The sequence below is a fragment of the Montipora capricornis genome, chromosome 13 (genome assembly GCF_036669925.1).
Source record: "Montipora capricornis isolate CH-2021 chromosome 13, ASM3666992v2, whole genome shotgun sequence".
Taxonomy (NCBI): Eukaryota; Metazoa; Cnidaria; class Anthozoa; order Scleractinia; family Acroporidae; genus Montipora; species Montipora capricornis.
The window spans coordinates 5371293-5388041 of NC_090895.1; the positions used below are offsets into that span (position 1 = coordinate 5371293).

The 16749-nt window shown below is 40.1% G+C and overlaps 1 protein-coding gene across 1 annotated transcript in view; it reads right to left on the bottom strand.

Moving 5' to 3' along the window:
- Positions 1 to 212: 212 nt before the first annotated feature.
- Positions 213 to 16749, bottom strand: part of LOC138029741 (fibroblast growth factor receptor 1-like) — a 28295-nt gene continuing 11758 nt past the window's right edge. The window contains exons 8-19 of the mRNA XM_068877517.1: positions 13299 to 13418; positions 10418 to 10436; positions 9687 to 9729; positions 8641 to 8971; positions 8265 to 8375; positions 6965 to 7155; positions 5444 to 5566; positions 5199 to 5269; positions 5019 to 5059; positions 4121 to 4217; positions 2313 to 2412; positions 213 to 1236 (exon numbers count right to left, since the gene is read on the bottom strand). Coding sequence (XP_068733618.1) covers positions 1171 to 1236; positions 2313 to 2412; positions 4121 to 4217; positions 5019 to 5059; positions 5199 to 5269; positions 5444 to 5566; positions 6965 to 7155; positions 8265 to 8375; positions 8641 to 8971; positions 9687 to 9729; positions 10418 to 10436; positions 13299 to 13418 — 1313 coding nt within the window. The 3' untranslated portion in view covers positions 213 to 1170. The remainder of the gene's footprint in view (positions 1237 to 2312; positions 2413 to 4120; positions 4218 to 5018; positions 5060 to 5198; positions 5270 to 5443; positions 5567 to 6964; positions 7156 to 8264; positions 8376 to 8640; positions 8972 to 9686; positions 9730 to 10417; positions 10437 to 13298; positions 13419 to 16749) is intronic.

Here is a 16749-nt window from a genome sequence, read left to right on the forward strand (position 1 = left end):
TGAAAAACTTAAACCTCGAACCTATGACGAGACCTTAGGACATTTGTAATGTTTGAAAGAGTGAGTTTTCATCTCCATGGGATGAGACTTAACTATGGCTAATCTGTGAATAAGTGTGTCAAAATCACATTTGCTCCAAGAAGAATGTCTTGTATATTTACAAATTTAAGTCTCGTCAAAGATGTGCTTGTACCAATGATTGTACGTTTCGATACTTTGTGATAAGTCCATTTTAATAAGTATGCATAGCTTTTAAGTTGCCGTTTTAAGGACCTTAGCTTCCTGTAATTGAAAAGAAAAGTGCTTCCCACCGACCACCAAGTGTTTCATATCACTTCGATTACCTCCCAAAATTCTAGTCTTTTTTCTCTACTTCTTACGTACACCTAACCAAAATTATTTTATGGGTTAAGATAATTCATTTCTCCTTTGATAAAAATTACAATATTCAAGTTACCCTCGAGGATCACGTTTTTGTGTAGAAATTGCGACAAGTTAAAAATAGATTAGCAACCATTTTTTTTCACTACTGCGCTAATCCCCAGTTCCTGGGGCTATGGTGGACTAAGGAGAAGCTCCAGGAGAAAAAGGAAGACTTAAACCGATCGTAAAGAATACCTTAAGGAGTGGAATAACACGCACAATCGTATTTATCTGAAGCAAAGAATTTTTCACGCCTGGCTGCAAGCTAAATTCGATGCTGGCTACGAAGCGTGCGGCGACAGTAATTTCGCTTTTTAATGAAAGCACTTTCGCATTTACAAAAGTTTATTGATCAGGAAAGTTCTTCCTGACAGGTAAATATTAAATTCTGAGCGCTATGTTTGACATAGAATTCATTAACTGCGAATATACGTGACTCACGCGTGAATCCATCCATAATGGCGGCTAGAATGTTCTGTGAGCGCGAGATCAAACAAACTCGATCATGCGCAGCTCATGACAGTGCCCCTTTAACAGCGCTTTAAATGCAGAATCTCGAGGAAATGAATGGCAAAAAACTGCACGCTAAAGGGCAAAGAGATTAATTTAACTAAATCAGTAAAAAGAAAGTTAGATGCTGATTCAGTTTGGGTTATTTGAAAGGAAAATTATTGTCAAAGTCAATGGTGAGGACGAAGAGATTAAACGTCCTTTTGGAAAACAAAGGAAGTCAGGTTGCTTTTCATTTTAGGCGTTCAAGTCCTCCAATTTTGCGTACAGATCATTGTCGTAAATATGCATGTTGAGCAGCCTCTGCAATAGAAAGGAAAAAGAACATATTGAGAAATGTTTTTTCCTCTTTAGTTTATAAAATAACATCACAAAAAGATTCCTACCACCCCACCCCACCCCCCCCCCCCCCTCTTGTTCAAAAAAGAACTTATACGTCCCATACGTTTCTCACATCTTGCTACTGCCACCTGTTCGAAGAACTCTTACATCACGTCAAGGTGACCATATTGCTGTTTGGTAAGACAGAGAAACTGCAGCCTTTTTGTGGTCCCAAAGTGATCATAAAACACCATCGATTCGATTTGCTTTTTTGTTTAGTTAAGCAAATTATGGTTATCTGTACGGTGATTGAAGATTTTTCGTTATGACTCATCATTTTGCGTCCGATTGACCAAAGTATTTTTGTCACCGATTTTATTTTAACTTACTTAAAATACACCACAAAAACGAGCAAGCACCAATCAAAGCTCTACGATTATTTACGGCCAACACGTTCAAATTAAAGGACCACATTCAGTGCCTTCAATTGATACTGGGACATGATTCTGAGCCTTTAACGTCAAAAATCACAGCTTGGTCATATTTTGTTTGTGTCATAATTCTTAAGGACTAGGACGTTAATGCAATTAACAAATTGATGTCAGTTTTTCATTCGTCTGTCCTGTTATTGATCATGAATTTCGTCATAACATTGTCAAAGTAGTCTACGGATCCACTCGGCAATCGCCTCGTGGATCCACAAATACTTTGACAATGTTATGACGAAATTCATGATCAATAACAGGACAGACGAATGAAAAACTGTCATCAATTTGTTTTTTACAATAACAAAAAGGCAGAGGGGTCAAAATTAAGTCAAAACACGAGACGAACGAGAGACAAAAATGCCAGAAACTTCAATCTGACGAGAGCAATATCGCGTCATTATCGCATAAATTATAAATTGAAAATAAAAATTAGCTAATGACCGGGCGAGAATTTTAGCAGTCATTGTAAAAAAGGGTATTGATAAATGCCTATAAGGCCTCTGAATTAATTCACAGGGCATTGGAAATTGGCTGTTGGCTTGCAACTCAAAATATCATAAAGAATCTGACCTTATGCTGGTTTTCCATGCCTTTTAGCTGTTGTGTTAAATCAGCAAATGACGGTCTGGCTTCAGGTTCATTTTGCCAGCAATTCATCATGATTTGATACCTTGGGAATAAGTTCATTACATTGTTACCTTACTTTGTCCTAAAATGAGTCGTGTTGAGTCAAATTTTATTTATCAAGCTATAAGGCTTTGAATGCAAATGTTACGGGTATCCAAATGAGAGATTTCGATTACGTAACTTTACAATATTATTTTCGGTCATTCGAGGCTAAATAATGACATTTACTGTGATAAAGCCTCCTAAGATAATCCCTCTTAAGTTATTTTTAAACATGGTCCCCGGTTCTAGCACGGATGTTACTCGCGCGTTGCATGGATGTTTTCGAGGATTTGTTTATGTTTCGGTTCTTTTCGTTTCAAAGCGAAGGAAAACCTCCAACGCTGTGAGGAGGCCTTTTTGATATTTTAATTACAGGCAAAGGAGCTTCAGCTCTCGCTATGTTTTAATACATTTGGAAACTTTAATAGGAGTTTAAATAAGAGACAGATTTACCCTGCAAGAACAGTAACTAAATGAACGGCAGAGAAATGAGTAGAAAAACATGAGTGAAAAGGGAACAAACGCCGAAACACAACGCATCTAGATGAAAGTGGAATGTGCAGAAAGACGCTCGCCGCCATCATGTCACGTTGTTTTGTAAAGAACAGCAAAGAAATGAACAAAGACTTATAACCCTCGCTTACACAGCCATTGTACTCGTTGCCGTTGCCGTTGAGGTTTGCTCATTAAATTCCCTAAAACCGGATAAACGGCAACATAATGAAGAGCCAAAGAGCACAAAGCAAACGAAGACCCAGCCGAACAAAAAGACAGCTGAGAGTGCAACGAAGAATCTTTTGAAAATCAAAACATTTAAACGACTTTTCACCAAATTTCCCGCCATTTCTCTCGGGTAGTTTCGAGAAAGTCGCTTAGGAAGTCCACGCATCGCGCGAGTAACGTCCTCGGAAGAACTGTCCACCATGTCTAAAAATAACTTAAAAGGGATTACCTTGGGTATAAGGCCTATATGAGGGATTCACTCTTACCATGATAATCTCTTGGTTTTGACAACGTAAACCCAAACGAGTGAATCTATTACTTTGCGACTCGAGACGATAGAATAAAGTGACTCTCGATGCATGTCCAATACAAATGCATAAAAAGAAAATGGTACTTCCCATGCATGTCACAATGTGTCAAAAGGTGTCTACTTAGGCCCCGTCCACACGTATCCGGAGATTTTTGTATCCGCAAATTTTTTTACGCGGATACACCTAGCGTCCACACGTGTCCGCCGTATACGCTCGGTGTATCCGGAGATTTCTGTATACGCTCTCCAGAGTGGAAATCTCTGTATACGCTGTGTATCCGGATACGTGTGGACGCTCGTATCCGTATATTTTTGTATACGCTGACGTCACAGTATCAGCTTTCTTTGTAATGCGCATGCTCTGTTGACTAATCCTTTCCGATGTCCGGATACGAATCGGATACGTGTGGACGGTCGTATACGATTCGTATACGCTACGTGTGGACGGGGGCATTAAGCCTGTTAAGAACTTCATGTATTACTTTATGGTTACGGTTCTGGTTAAGGTCTTGCATATGTTTCAAATGAAAGTAGTGTGCTAAAGAGCATTTGGCAGTTGGCGAGCGATTATTTTTCCACGTTAAACTTTTTTTGCGACACCCTTGAACTAAATGACGTGGAAGTAGAAGATAAACAAAGCAGAGTTTAGAAACAAATAGAAGGGGAATTTTCTTACAAGTCATTGTCAACGTGTTGTGGTTTCGGCATTTTGTAACCTTCTTGAAGCAAACTTGCAATTTTCTTGCCATCCATCCGTGGATATGGAGAACCACCTTGGAAGAAAAAAAGAAAGAGGAGGAAATCTTTACCCTCACCCAGCATCCCTGTTAGCTTTCCATCCACTGCTAGTCATGAAGACAAAACACATTTATGACTTAGATTAGGATACCGTTGAATCCTAATTCCCCACTCTGAGTCTGTGGTCTATGGCAAATATCCTCAACCTCGTTCCCAGGGTCTCTCTTCTCTGCTTGCCTCCATTGTCAACGACAATGTCAACGACAATGGAGGGAGGCAGAGAAGAGAGACCCTGGGAACGAGGTTGCAATATCGTAGTTAAGATTTGGTTTTCTCTTTAATCAGCTGGCTTAAGGTTAATCCTCCTTTCCCAAAATCGATTCTTACAGAGAATCTATCGGGCAAATCTGAATAGCTATACTCAAGTGGGCACTTGACACTCAATTTTGACATCCAACACGAAGTGTCCCTTTAAGGCTAAGCCATTGCTACCTATTTCTAACAATAAGATAAGTGTATAGGTTACAGTTATTTTTAGCTCAGGGTAAATGCAACAGTTTACCTTTACTTTAGGAACAGTATTTGAGGGACACTTCGTGGCGTTAGTTGTCTGTATACCGAGACAGAAGTGATGTTGATATTATGGAAAAGAGCAAGGGGACACTTCGTGCCTATTGAAATCGGCGTGCTTCTAATTGCGTGCATTTCTGACCATATCAAGTACGTGGGCCATTTGCAATATGTAACGTCGAATCAAAAATCAGAATTTTACAGTACTTGTAGATATGATCTCGAAGAAGGTAAAACAGCAAACTATTGCATGCACAGATTCTCACCTACGGTAAAGATTTCATAAAGAACAACTCCATAACTCCATCTGTTGAAAAAGGGAAATCAGCTCAGACTTGTCCTTTTGTATAAATTTAAGGTCACACATGGTCGAATGGTAGGTAACGTCGATTTTAGACGAAACATCGCTTTTCAACATTGAAGCGAAAACGAGTCAGTGTACTTACACGTCGCTCTTTGTGGTGTATATTCCATACAGTAGCGATTCATACGCTGTCCACTTAACTGGCAACCGACCCTGGCAGATGAAGATAACAAGCAAAATGGATTATACTTAACGGTTTTATTGTTACGACTTGCAACAAAAACCACGTCATTTGACGTTTTTTCTCCGTTAAAGTTGAACACGTGTCAAGTTGTAAGCTCGAGCTTTCTATACTTTTTTATGTTCTAGTTTGAAACGTATTGTTACCCTTGTCTTCCTTTCATAAATGTTTTCCTGTTGCACATCTCTAGCCATTCCAAAGTCTGTTACTTTGCATGTCTCTGTTTCTCCAACCAGCACATTACGAGCAGCAAGATCTCGGTGTATGATCTGAAATGAAGCATTTTTCAAATTATTGGCTAGTTGCAATAAATTTGAAAGTGAATAAAAACATTGAGTGGTTGCGGCTATAGCAGTTTTGACGACGTTAATGACACTTACAATGACACTAGCAATGACATGAAGTATCAGTGTTACTGGAGATGTGGCAGTAGCGATTCCAGTGAGCATGGGAATGACGGGCAAATGCAAGTGTGACTACAGCAGCAACGATAATAGAATTTACAATGGCATCGCCAATTAAGCAGTAGAGGACGTTTTCCGTGTTTCCATAGCCTCATCTAAACACGAGGGGGAGTTGGGAGAATTCGAGACAGCAATTCAAACCACTTTTTTGTTCTTACTACATTCTGACGTCATCTGTGATCTATTACTGAACAGACGCACGGCAACATGGAATCTATTTGTTAAACAGAGGACGTTTTCCTTGTTTCCATAGCCTCATGTAAACACGAGGGGGAGTTGGGGGAGTTGGGGGAGTTAGAGACAGTTATTCGTGCGTGTCGAGGGTTTGCAGAACTGTCGAGAACTCCCAACTCTCCCGAGTGTTTAGATGAGGCTATGGAAACTCGGAAAACGTCCTTTATTGCTTTTATAAAATATTTCTCAAAGATAATTCGGCAAATTTAGGAAAATGCTGGTTTTTTTTACGTCTTGATTAAAACAGATTTTCTTGATGCGCGCACATATTTCCTACCAGCCAATCAAAACGCGCGTCTGACTACATAACCAATCACAATTCGTGTGATGTCACAGCCGTGTTTCCATACTCTCATCTAAACACAGCTATTGACCTATGAGAGTGCGGGTACTATCCTAATTATTTCATAATATGCAATGGCAACAACCTTATGGTTGATAACAGATGCTAATATTGCTATTAATCAGGCTTATACTAATGACTCCATAAACAAGACTAATATCATATCATAGACATCATATCATATCTTTCTTTACCCTTTCATTTTTAGAGCATCTTGGTGCATCTAGTATCGCCACGCATTACCCTCCCAACCAAGATATACCACAGACGACAGACCATAACACCTACCCTTTCCGAATAGTGTGTGCGTGTGTGTGTTCTTTTACGTCCCACTGGGTTATAAACATTGAAGGGTTGTGAGATAGGGCTTACGGTTTATCGTCCTAATCTGATATTAATAGAGAGTTTGACCTATTTTAGGAGTCATTACAAAGGCAGCACTTTCTCCTCAGTTAATTAAAGACCCTGAGTGTTGGTATGGCCAGAGGTTTGATCCTGCAACCTCCCGCTCGGTAGTTTGAAGCAAAACCACCTAAGCCAACGGGTCGCCTGCATACTAAGTGCTATATAAACTGCTAATTGTGTTTGCTGTATTAACTGCTGAAATCCATTACAGTCATACTTGCCTTTCTTAACGATAAGTAGCTCATTCCATCAGCGATTTGCCAAGCAAATTTCATCAGCTGTTGCGACGTAAGACTGGTTTGGGGTTTGATATCTGGGTCTTTGTAGTAAGTGTCATTCAATCCGCGGCTCTTTCTCAGGTAACCCAACAGATCACCATAAGGGACATACTCGATCAGCACCAATAGGCGGTCTACGAGAAATATTATGACATTTATTCAACAGGTATTATCTCTATGGGTCCTTTTGTTTGTCCATATGAACAGTTCCCTCATCTCCTCTGATCTATTTTTGACTAGGTTTGTGATTCCGTCATGTTATATTGCTGACGAGTATTTTAATTTTAGGAAGATTTGGCAAGTTTCACTGAATAAACCAGAATAAAATTAAACTATTTCTATGAGTCTTCATTCGGAATGCTAAAATGCAGCAATTGACTACGGTCAGTTCAGTTTATTGGTGATGCCAAGGGTTAGCTTAGCTTATAAAAAGAAATGACAAATCTGTTTTTAGGTCAACTGCAACATTACATAATATATTCGCACTCCATCCAACTAATTTCCCAAGCCATTGTTTCCCGCAGCGTTTTATTGACCTGGTTTTATCTGCCTTGTGAAAGCTCCTTCTCCTACTCAAGATGACGATGGATTTCCTTTAAAAGCCGCATACAGGTAATTTAACAAACGTCTTTGACAACGGAAGCATGGACACGTAGTGACATAAATATTTCAAAAATTCATTCATAATTATCGATCGAAACAGCCTATGAAACCACCGAAAGATTGTGGCACGCACCTGAACGTTAACAAACTGATAAAGCATTCTTCATTTGAATTTTTTACATAAAGCATAATAATAAAGCTTAGCTTCTTTTTCTAGTATGCTGCTGTTCTCCACCCACCATTTAAATTTAAACCTTTCGTCCGACACACTTTCTGTGGAGTGCTCTTGAAGCCGTTCAGTAACTCAGATGTCGTGTTTTTTTTGGGTCTAAGATGAACTACTCGGCCTCGCCTCGTGGTTTACTAACTTCCTACTAACCGAGCTAGCTCGAGCCGTACTGGGGAATATTGGCCCTCGGTCGTTTTTGTATGGACCTCGCTGCGCTCGGTCCGTACTGCCACGACCTCGAGCCAATATTCCCCAGAACGGCCCCCGCGCTCGGTTAGTACGAAGTTAGTAATGCTGAGACGAGATTAAGGTGGGAACTGTTTTGCAGTTTTGAACAAGTGAGCATTCATAGAGAAAAGCTTTTTTTTTCTATAGTAGCAGCATCATAGTATAATCCATAGATGCATTTACCAGTTTCAGTGACGCATCCCAATAGTTTGATAACATGTGGATGAGGCTTGAGGGTCTTCATCAGCTCAAGTTCGGATTTCAAGTCTCTCTTGTCTGACTCAGGAGCGTTAGCTAAATCAAATAAGCATTAAAAACAAAGGTAAATTCGCATTAATTGTACTGCGTGTTCCTGTTATCAGGACTCATTCTTGTGTTCGTGCGTTCGAGGTCAAATTCAAGTAAATTATTGCCAAACACAAAAGTGTAAGAAATAACAGAAAATCTCTCTCAAAGTACGCCGTAGCCATATTCGCGGATTACACGTGTTTGTTCTCTACATAACGAAGGACTGACCGTTTGTTGCTAAAGCAAAGCTATTAAGAAAAAAGACTTTTACCTTTCAGCATTTTAACAGCCACAGTTGTTGTGTCAGAATGGAATGGAAGGTTCTTTGCCGTTCCTTTGGCAACCTGGCCAAAAGCACCTTTACCAATGATTTTCTCCACTTTCACGTCTTCTCGTGTTACTTCCCATGACCTTGTTCTTATATCAAGGGGTGCAGCATATTCATCATTCCAAGGGGAGATATTAGGGCTACTTGGTCTTATTTCATAATGGGAGGTCCCTTGTAAGGGCATGTATGCAGGTTCAATGGGGATTCTTCGCTGTTGATTAGAACTACTTGGTGGATTGTTAGTAGGATTAAGCTCTTCCATCGCATCTTCATTCTGAAAATAAAAGAAGCCCCCGGGTTAAATTGCCTTCGTAACCGTTAGTGTACTTGAAGTTCATTTATCTTCAACTCCGTTCGTTAGTGCACGGCTTTTGGAGCGAGAGGCCCCGGTTCGATCCTCGGTGACTTTAACGTCAGTTTCGACATTCCTCTGATCCGTGTAGCTTTAACTATCCTTCACCGTCGGCTTCCATTGATACCAGTTTCGTAACTTAAGGAACTAACGGCATTAAATAAAGTGACTTCACCTTTAATTACTTTACAATTACTCTACCATCACACTTAGGCAGTCAATTAAGGAACTCAAATCCACGGCAATGCGATTGCACCGAATTGCTCTACCACATATGGGCGATCAAGCTGGTGAGCCTGACGAGTTAACCATACCATTTCCTGCACAAGATGGAAGAATAATTGGGAAATTTCTGAAACACATGTTTTGAACAGTGCTTGCAATGACTTTTGGCGAGAATGATCGCTTAGAGCAATTACAAATGACACTTCACCTGTTACAATCAATAAGTAAAATAGATATAGGAAACGAGTACATTAATTGATTAACCTCGAAAATACAGGTTTTTCTACGATGTGAAAAAAATAAACCCATGCTTTAACTTGCTGGAAATGGCTAAATGTCTTTCAGCAATCGAAAAAAACAGTATCATATACAGTCTATTAACTCATTTTGCATTTTCGCTTTCAAAACTCACGTAATAAATTCTTCTATCTTTATCTTCTGCAACCTTGTATGGCCTAACGACACGTCGAAGAGTACGCAAACATGTTAGTTCTTCAAATTTTTCCTGCGTTTCTGAATACTATTTCTTTCTTTTCCTTTTTTAAGTAATTGGAATGAAAGAAATGAAATATCATTTCGGACAGGCGAGTTCTTCTATGGGAGAACCGAAAAGGATACGGGAGGGAACCAAATAGGTGAATTTCAAGTTACGTCATCACCAATTTTTGGGTGGGCGAGAACAAAAGATCTCTTACAAGCTCCTTTTCGTTGTGCGTCACCATTTGAGAATTGGACCATCGCGATCTCGTACCTACAAAGATTCGTTGCAAACTTCTCGCAGGAGAAGGTCGTTTCGAAAACACCTTTTTTTAAAAAGCAACATTAATTTAAATGTTTCCGATGATGGGAAATGTTCGTCAGTATCTTTTCCGCCACAAGGCAGGTGACACTATACGCCTGCCCCTCCCCTGCCATTTTTTCCTTAACAAAGAAAACAGCCTTCCACGATTTGTCAAGTCTTGTTTCTTTTCACTATAAACATTTATACTATTTTAACGATTTGCGCCCTTGATTCAACACAGTGACTGATACAGTACTAAGCATTTACAGGACACTGCAACTTTCCCCATAACGTTGAGCCAGACCTCCTATATATATGTTCAATGGAAAAAAAAAAAGAAAGAAAAGTACCATAATACCTACCTTTTCTTTCCAGCAACGCCTAACAAAAGAAGATCAGATTTCCAATAAGTACAAAAAGGAAAGAAAGGAAAGGAAAGGAACTTTATTTGAGTGTCTAGTCGTGCAGCGCCGGAGCACTAATTGGGGACACTGTAAACTGAAATTAACAATGAAAGCAAATCAAATCATGGAATGGCAAAATAGTGGGGTTTATAACACCTATTAGCCGAAGAATGCTCCCAGAAGATTATGTTGTTTTGTGCAATAATAAATCGCAAGAACTCGAACGATATGGATTAATTGGTAGTCTAGACGTTATGAAGGTTCGGCTAAAGGCAGGCCGGTTTCTGAATCGCAATCAGGGTCACTAAGACGATTCACAGGGTCATTTCAACATCTTATCAATAAAAAGTTCAAAAAAGCACCGCTTGACCAGCCATTCACATCGCCAAGTCAATCAACCTGTCAATCAACTATTTAGTAGCACTTCTTATCTATGACAATGACTGCTCGTTGACACAATTGGTTATTCACTGATGAGACTACACCTCAAGTTCCTTGTAATAGCACATACACGAATCTTATTTTCTGCTGCTATTCATTAATTAGCACTTGCTGTTTTCCTTTCAAAGCTGATCAGAGTTTTCGACAATTCTGTGAAGTAGCGGACATATTTTTGAAAGCACCGAACGTAAAATTTCTTGCCATTGCAAGGCGCCTTGTGAGCGCCGTATAGGCGCAAGCTACCTAGGGGTATCATTTTTTTTAACACTCAGGAACGCTGTTTCCAGTGTTTCAGGAACCTAACACTCAGTTTCCCAGGCAAGGCTGGAGTTCACTTTCAACGAGAAAAATCAACGGTAAAAGACGACGTTTCGACCATACTTCGGTCATTATCAAGTGAACTGTAAAACTGAAATAGTGAATATATAATTATATGCATGCATATAAGAAGTATAAAAAGCTTTGTAGGTGTAAACAGACAATAAAAACATACAAAACAAAACAAACCCCTTAATATATTGGCATCAAAGTACCGGAAATGGAATGGACAACGACCTGACCTCCAGCCTCAAACGGAAACCCTGAGCCGAAGATAATGTCCAATACGTCTCATGACAGATACTATTTAATGCAATGAATGTATAATTGATGAAATACAACCATCAATTAATGACTGTGAATTCTATTACCTATAGGTTCTGTAAGGCTCTTATAGCCGGGGAATGAGTTGTGAGGCTGGGCTCTCACAACCTCTCAAAATGCTCCCAATGGCATGAGACTCTAAGAGCCTCTGTCAGCTAAGTCCAACTTCTGGCCTCCGCCTGGTGGAACTGGCACCACCGACAGGCGAAGGGGCGAAGGCGAAGCCACTGGCACCTTAAAACCAGTTGCCCAGGGTAGATGGGGCTCTTGGCCTGTGAAGGCAGCCCATCTATGAGAAGGTCAACCCTGATTTCAAACCTCCGCTGCCTTGCCCTATACCTGATCTTAGGAAGGCTTCAGGAGTAAACCTCAAGGAAAAATCCGAGGTGGAGCCCTTAAGGCGGATGGCAGGTGCTCAGCACTTCCTTCCGGCAGCTTCTGCAGTGGAACTAGCCCCAAGTTGTATTGGTTCTTCCTTTCTCTTGGACCCAGCCAGTTACACCGAGAGGGGGACACTGTTGTATGGGCAGCCCAGCATCTCCTTATCTTCCCACCCAGGCATTAGCGCAAACTGGAGAGGGCACTCCAGCAGTGTTGCAAGACTCCGGTAAAACACGGGATGAGGCAGTTCTAAGCTCCAACTGATTGGCATAAGAAGGAGTGCCAGGAGTCTCGTCTGATGGTGGGAGAAGCCCTCGCAGCTTCATTGGGTGGCTACCGCCCGCCTTAAGCTGGGCAGCCCCCAGCCAGTAAGGTGCCACCCCGTCATTGCTTGCCTGCTCTACTGGATACAAGCTCATTTCCTCAAGTTTACCCTTATAAAAGGACTGAATGATTGTGCGTAAAATATTATAATGATAATAATTTTAGTTCAGAAAACTGTTTAACTGTGTACTGCATTATATATATCTACGATCTGTCGCATTGAGTGACTGTGTGTACAGTATTATTAAAACACTCCTTGCACCTCAACCGTTGGTGGTGGTGATGATGAAGCGTGAACATGAGAAAGATAATGTTCGTGTTGTGCGGCAGCCAACAAAGGTGCACCCAAAGGAAAGCAGGGGCCCAGTTACATGTAATAACATAACCTTGTAAATGCATTCATTTACTTTATGCCTTTCTGTGGTAATAAAAAGCTGTAGTTATTTTTAGTTGCCTTCTTTGTAAAAAGTCAAATTTCTTCTTATTCGAAGAACACATGCATTCTTTTACTTTTTTTTAATCCTTGAAATTTCGGATACTTGGCGTCATATGTGGGTTGAGTTTGTCGGTTCCCTACTCTGCACCGAGAGGTTTTCCGTCGGGTACTTCGGTTTTCCCATCTCCTCAAAAACCAACATTTGATTTGACTTGCGTTGACTTGTTAATTTGAATTTACAGTGTCCCCAATTAGTGCTCCAGCGCTAGAAGATTAGACACTTAAATAAAGTTCCTTCCTTCCCTCAGTCAAGTTCTGCTCAATCATCTACCTTATCATGTAGTTATGGGGTATGCTAGCTACACGAAAGAGAGCCAAAAAAACTCCATGTTTTTTCCTCGTCTTTTTGCTCCCAGATTTTGCCCCTTGTTATGAAACATTTCATTACCGAAATACACTTTATCCCAGAGAAGGAAGCAAAAATAAAAAACGAATGATGAAATACATCGTGGATCATTGATAGTTTCTAAGGGAACTGTTGTACATGTACCACCTGAAACAACGAGATGGAGGAAAACACTACAGGGATACGAAGAGTAAGGTGAATATACTGACCCTTCGTTTCATTTGAGCATTTTTTCTTGCGCACACATGTACACCAAACGATCACTGCAATGATAAGCACCAAGGCAACCGCTGCCGAGACAGCACCAACAATAATCCAGATATTACCACCTTAAAACAAATGAGTTGTAACATGAGGCTTCCATCCAAGTAATAAGGGGTTGTAAATGAACGACATGATATTTGAAATGAATCATATATTGAACTGCGGATATGAAATAAAGTGGAGCTATGATCCTCGCAGTTATGAACACAATTTAGCAATTACTGATAAAGTAAGTAGCCGACGTTTCGGAGTCATCGTGACACCATTATCAAGGCAAAGTGAATAAATCAATGCGAAGATTTGGTTTCAGTACTTTTAAAAGTGTCTGCAAATTAGCATAACAACAAAGGCTCACAAGTTCTTTAGGAGAAACTAGCTTTTGGCACGAATCGAGTCACTTTGCATGTTTAAGGATGGTTTCAGTTTTCGTATAAAAAGCATCTCCTTAATTAGGCAATCAAATTTGTTCGAGCATTTAGCAAGCACGTGACATTGTTCTGAAAGACATGTAGTTACTCTCGAGTTATGTACATTCAAATAATGTTTAAAAATTGACAAAGATTTTTGTTTGTGTTCATCAATGCGTTCATGCAGGTGGCCGCGAGTGTAACCACTAGGCATCGTTGGTTAACAAAGGCTGGCTTGACTTCTCGAACCACAGGCAGACAACCCTAAGGATGAGGGACAGTTGTAACTGCCGATTCAACTAATCGAGGAAAATGTTCCATAAAAACTTCAAATCACAATGTTTCTTTTCGAAAATTCATTTTATGGACAGTCAGATAAATAAAGTTCACTCATCTACAATTTTTTGCGTTGTCCTGAGTGATTTGGTGGGTTTTTGTGACGCTTTGATTTTCTCTTCAGATCCTATGCGTCAGCACATACAGTATAAATAGACAAGGCGTGCAACTTTCAAGGCCGCTCACGGCCGAGTGCCTCCAGAATTTAGCCGAATTTTACCCACTTCCAAAGGTCGCTCGCCTCCCAACCTTGGGGACCCGGAGGCACTCGGCCGTGAGTGGTCTTGGAAGTTGCACGCCTTGTCTATTTATATTGTTGACGATGCGTGTGATCTGAAGAGGAAATCAAAGCGTCCCAAAAACCCATCAAATCAGTCAGGACAACGCAGAAAGAAGTAGGTCAGTGAACTTTTATGGAACATTTTCCTCAATTAGTTGAATCGGCCATTACAACTGTCTCAAAATAACGTGACGTCACACGCTCTCGTATCCTTAGGATTGTCTACCTGTGCTCGAAATTTCAGATCTTTGTTGAGTCTTATGCTCGTGAACTTGAGCTGAATTGAGGCCTATAATTTTTGAGCTGAGGTATGTGAGACGTTTCTTCACGAAATCAAATTAAATCAAATCTTTATTTTAACACAGTAAAAATCCATCAGGTTTTATAGTACAATATAAAATACAACTACATGTACCTAACAATATTTGAATACAATAAATATGTATCTAACTTAACTAACTAAAATGAAGGTTTAACAATTGCTTTAAACGATTCAGGGATTTCACTTGCCTAGATTGCAGGGTAGACTGTTCCAGAGAGTGGCTCCTCTATTTTTGGGTTTCACTCACGTGATCAACAGCCATGTTTTTCAACGAAAGCAAAATAAGACGTTAGCATAATAATAGCTTTCAATTCCTGGACGATTGGATCAGGACCCCAACATGGGCGCCATTTCATTGTTTGGGGACACCAACATGGCGGCCGTGACGTCATGTGAAATCCAAGAATAGCTTAAGCTCCTTTTCAGGTAGTCGGTTCTTAGTAAAGATGTAAAGATACATTTAATTAGCAACTTTGGGCCTTATCTTTAAATGGTATGATAACTCGGACGGTAGGTGTAGTCATTTCAGTTGATGGAGTGCGCTGCTGGTCTGATAGCTTGGAATATATGAATTGCTTCACAGCCAAATTGAATACCGCGGACTCAAGTCGATCGCATTCTTGTGAGCCCTTTGTTATTATACTAATTTGTAGAGACTTTTAAAAGTACAGAAACCAAATCTTCGCATTAATTTACTCACTTTGTCTTGAGAATGTGACACCATGACTCTGAAACATCGGCTACTAACTTTATCAGTATTTGCTTGTTCATGGCTCAAAAAGTCACTATTGATCAAAATTTAGCAATTGCGTAGAGAACCCTGAAAAGTTCAGGACTTCAACAGGTTTTGAACAGGTGACCTCGGAATGCCGGTGAGACGTTCTAACCGATAATTATGATTCAATTCAACTCGCAGGACTATAAAAGAAGCACCTTCAACGTACATTTGGTCAAAATCTGCTCCCACCCATTAGCCCACTCTGGGGGCTAATCGTCCAGAAAGTGGTGGCTATTTGTCCGTGGGGTGAATTTTCTGACGTTCATTTCATATATCATTTTGTTCTGACGGTTAGAGCGTCTCAACGGCCACAAACCTGTAAAAGTCAGGTCAAGGGTTCAAAACCCGTTGAAGTCCTGGATTGTTCAGGCTTCTCTACGTAATTGATAAATTGCGTTCATAACTGCAAGGATCATAGCTTCACTTGAAGGGGATGTACTACATGTGAAGACTGCAAAAAAGCGAATTGATTTCCTGGCTCCTTTTCTCTTAACTTACATGTATCTGTATCTTTACTGAACAGCATGAAAGTGACTGAATTCCAGAGACAATGGAGATCAAAATAAGATACAGGTGGCAAAAAAAAAGCGTCTGGAGGACATCGAGCAAGTGTTTCTACGGGCGTTTTGTTCTCCTTTCCCTTTCATTGCCGTCTTGCATGTCGATCTTGTACACCAAAACAGACTTATTGCCCCATAATGCCTATTTTACAAGCTAGAACTTTGTTTGTTTGCACATTTGCCTTTGTCATAATTGTCATAACAAAGTACATGTAAATACGAATTTATTCACAAGAGTCATTGAAAGACCATTGACATTTTCATCTTTAGTATGTGGGAGGCATATCATGTACAGTGTATTGTACGATATCTACAATGTATAGCCAAGCAAAACAGGATTTCTGAAGTCGCTCTAGCACTACAATGTAAGCTATCGAGGCATTTTGGGGGTGTTCATTTGCAAGTTTGTTACCCCACCATGGATATGAAATCTGATTTTCTAAATGGAAGTGAAAAGATTGTTGCAGTTCATGTAGGAAGCATAAAAGATGCAAGGTCATAGGTTTGCGTCCCATTGATAACTGGGTTGTTTCAGGCTTCGTTACGCCTACTTGAATTCAACATTGAATAACTGCTCCATCCTTGCAAATAATTATACTGTGGTGTTTTATGCATCACCTTTAACGTACAGATATCATTTCTTCCCAATTTTAAGTTGGGAGTGATACTTCCTCTCTCCCCACCCCCTTGCATACTAACAAACAGATACACAG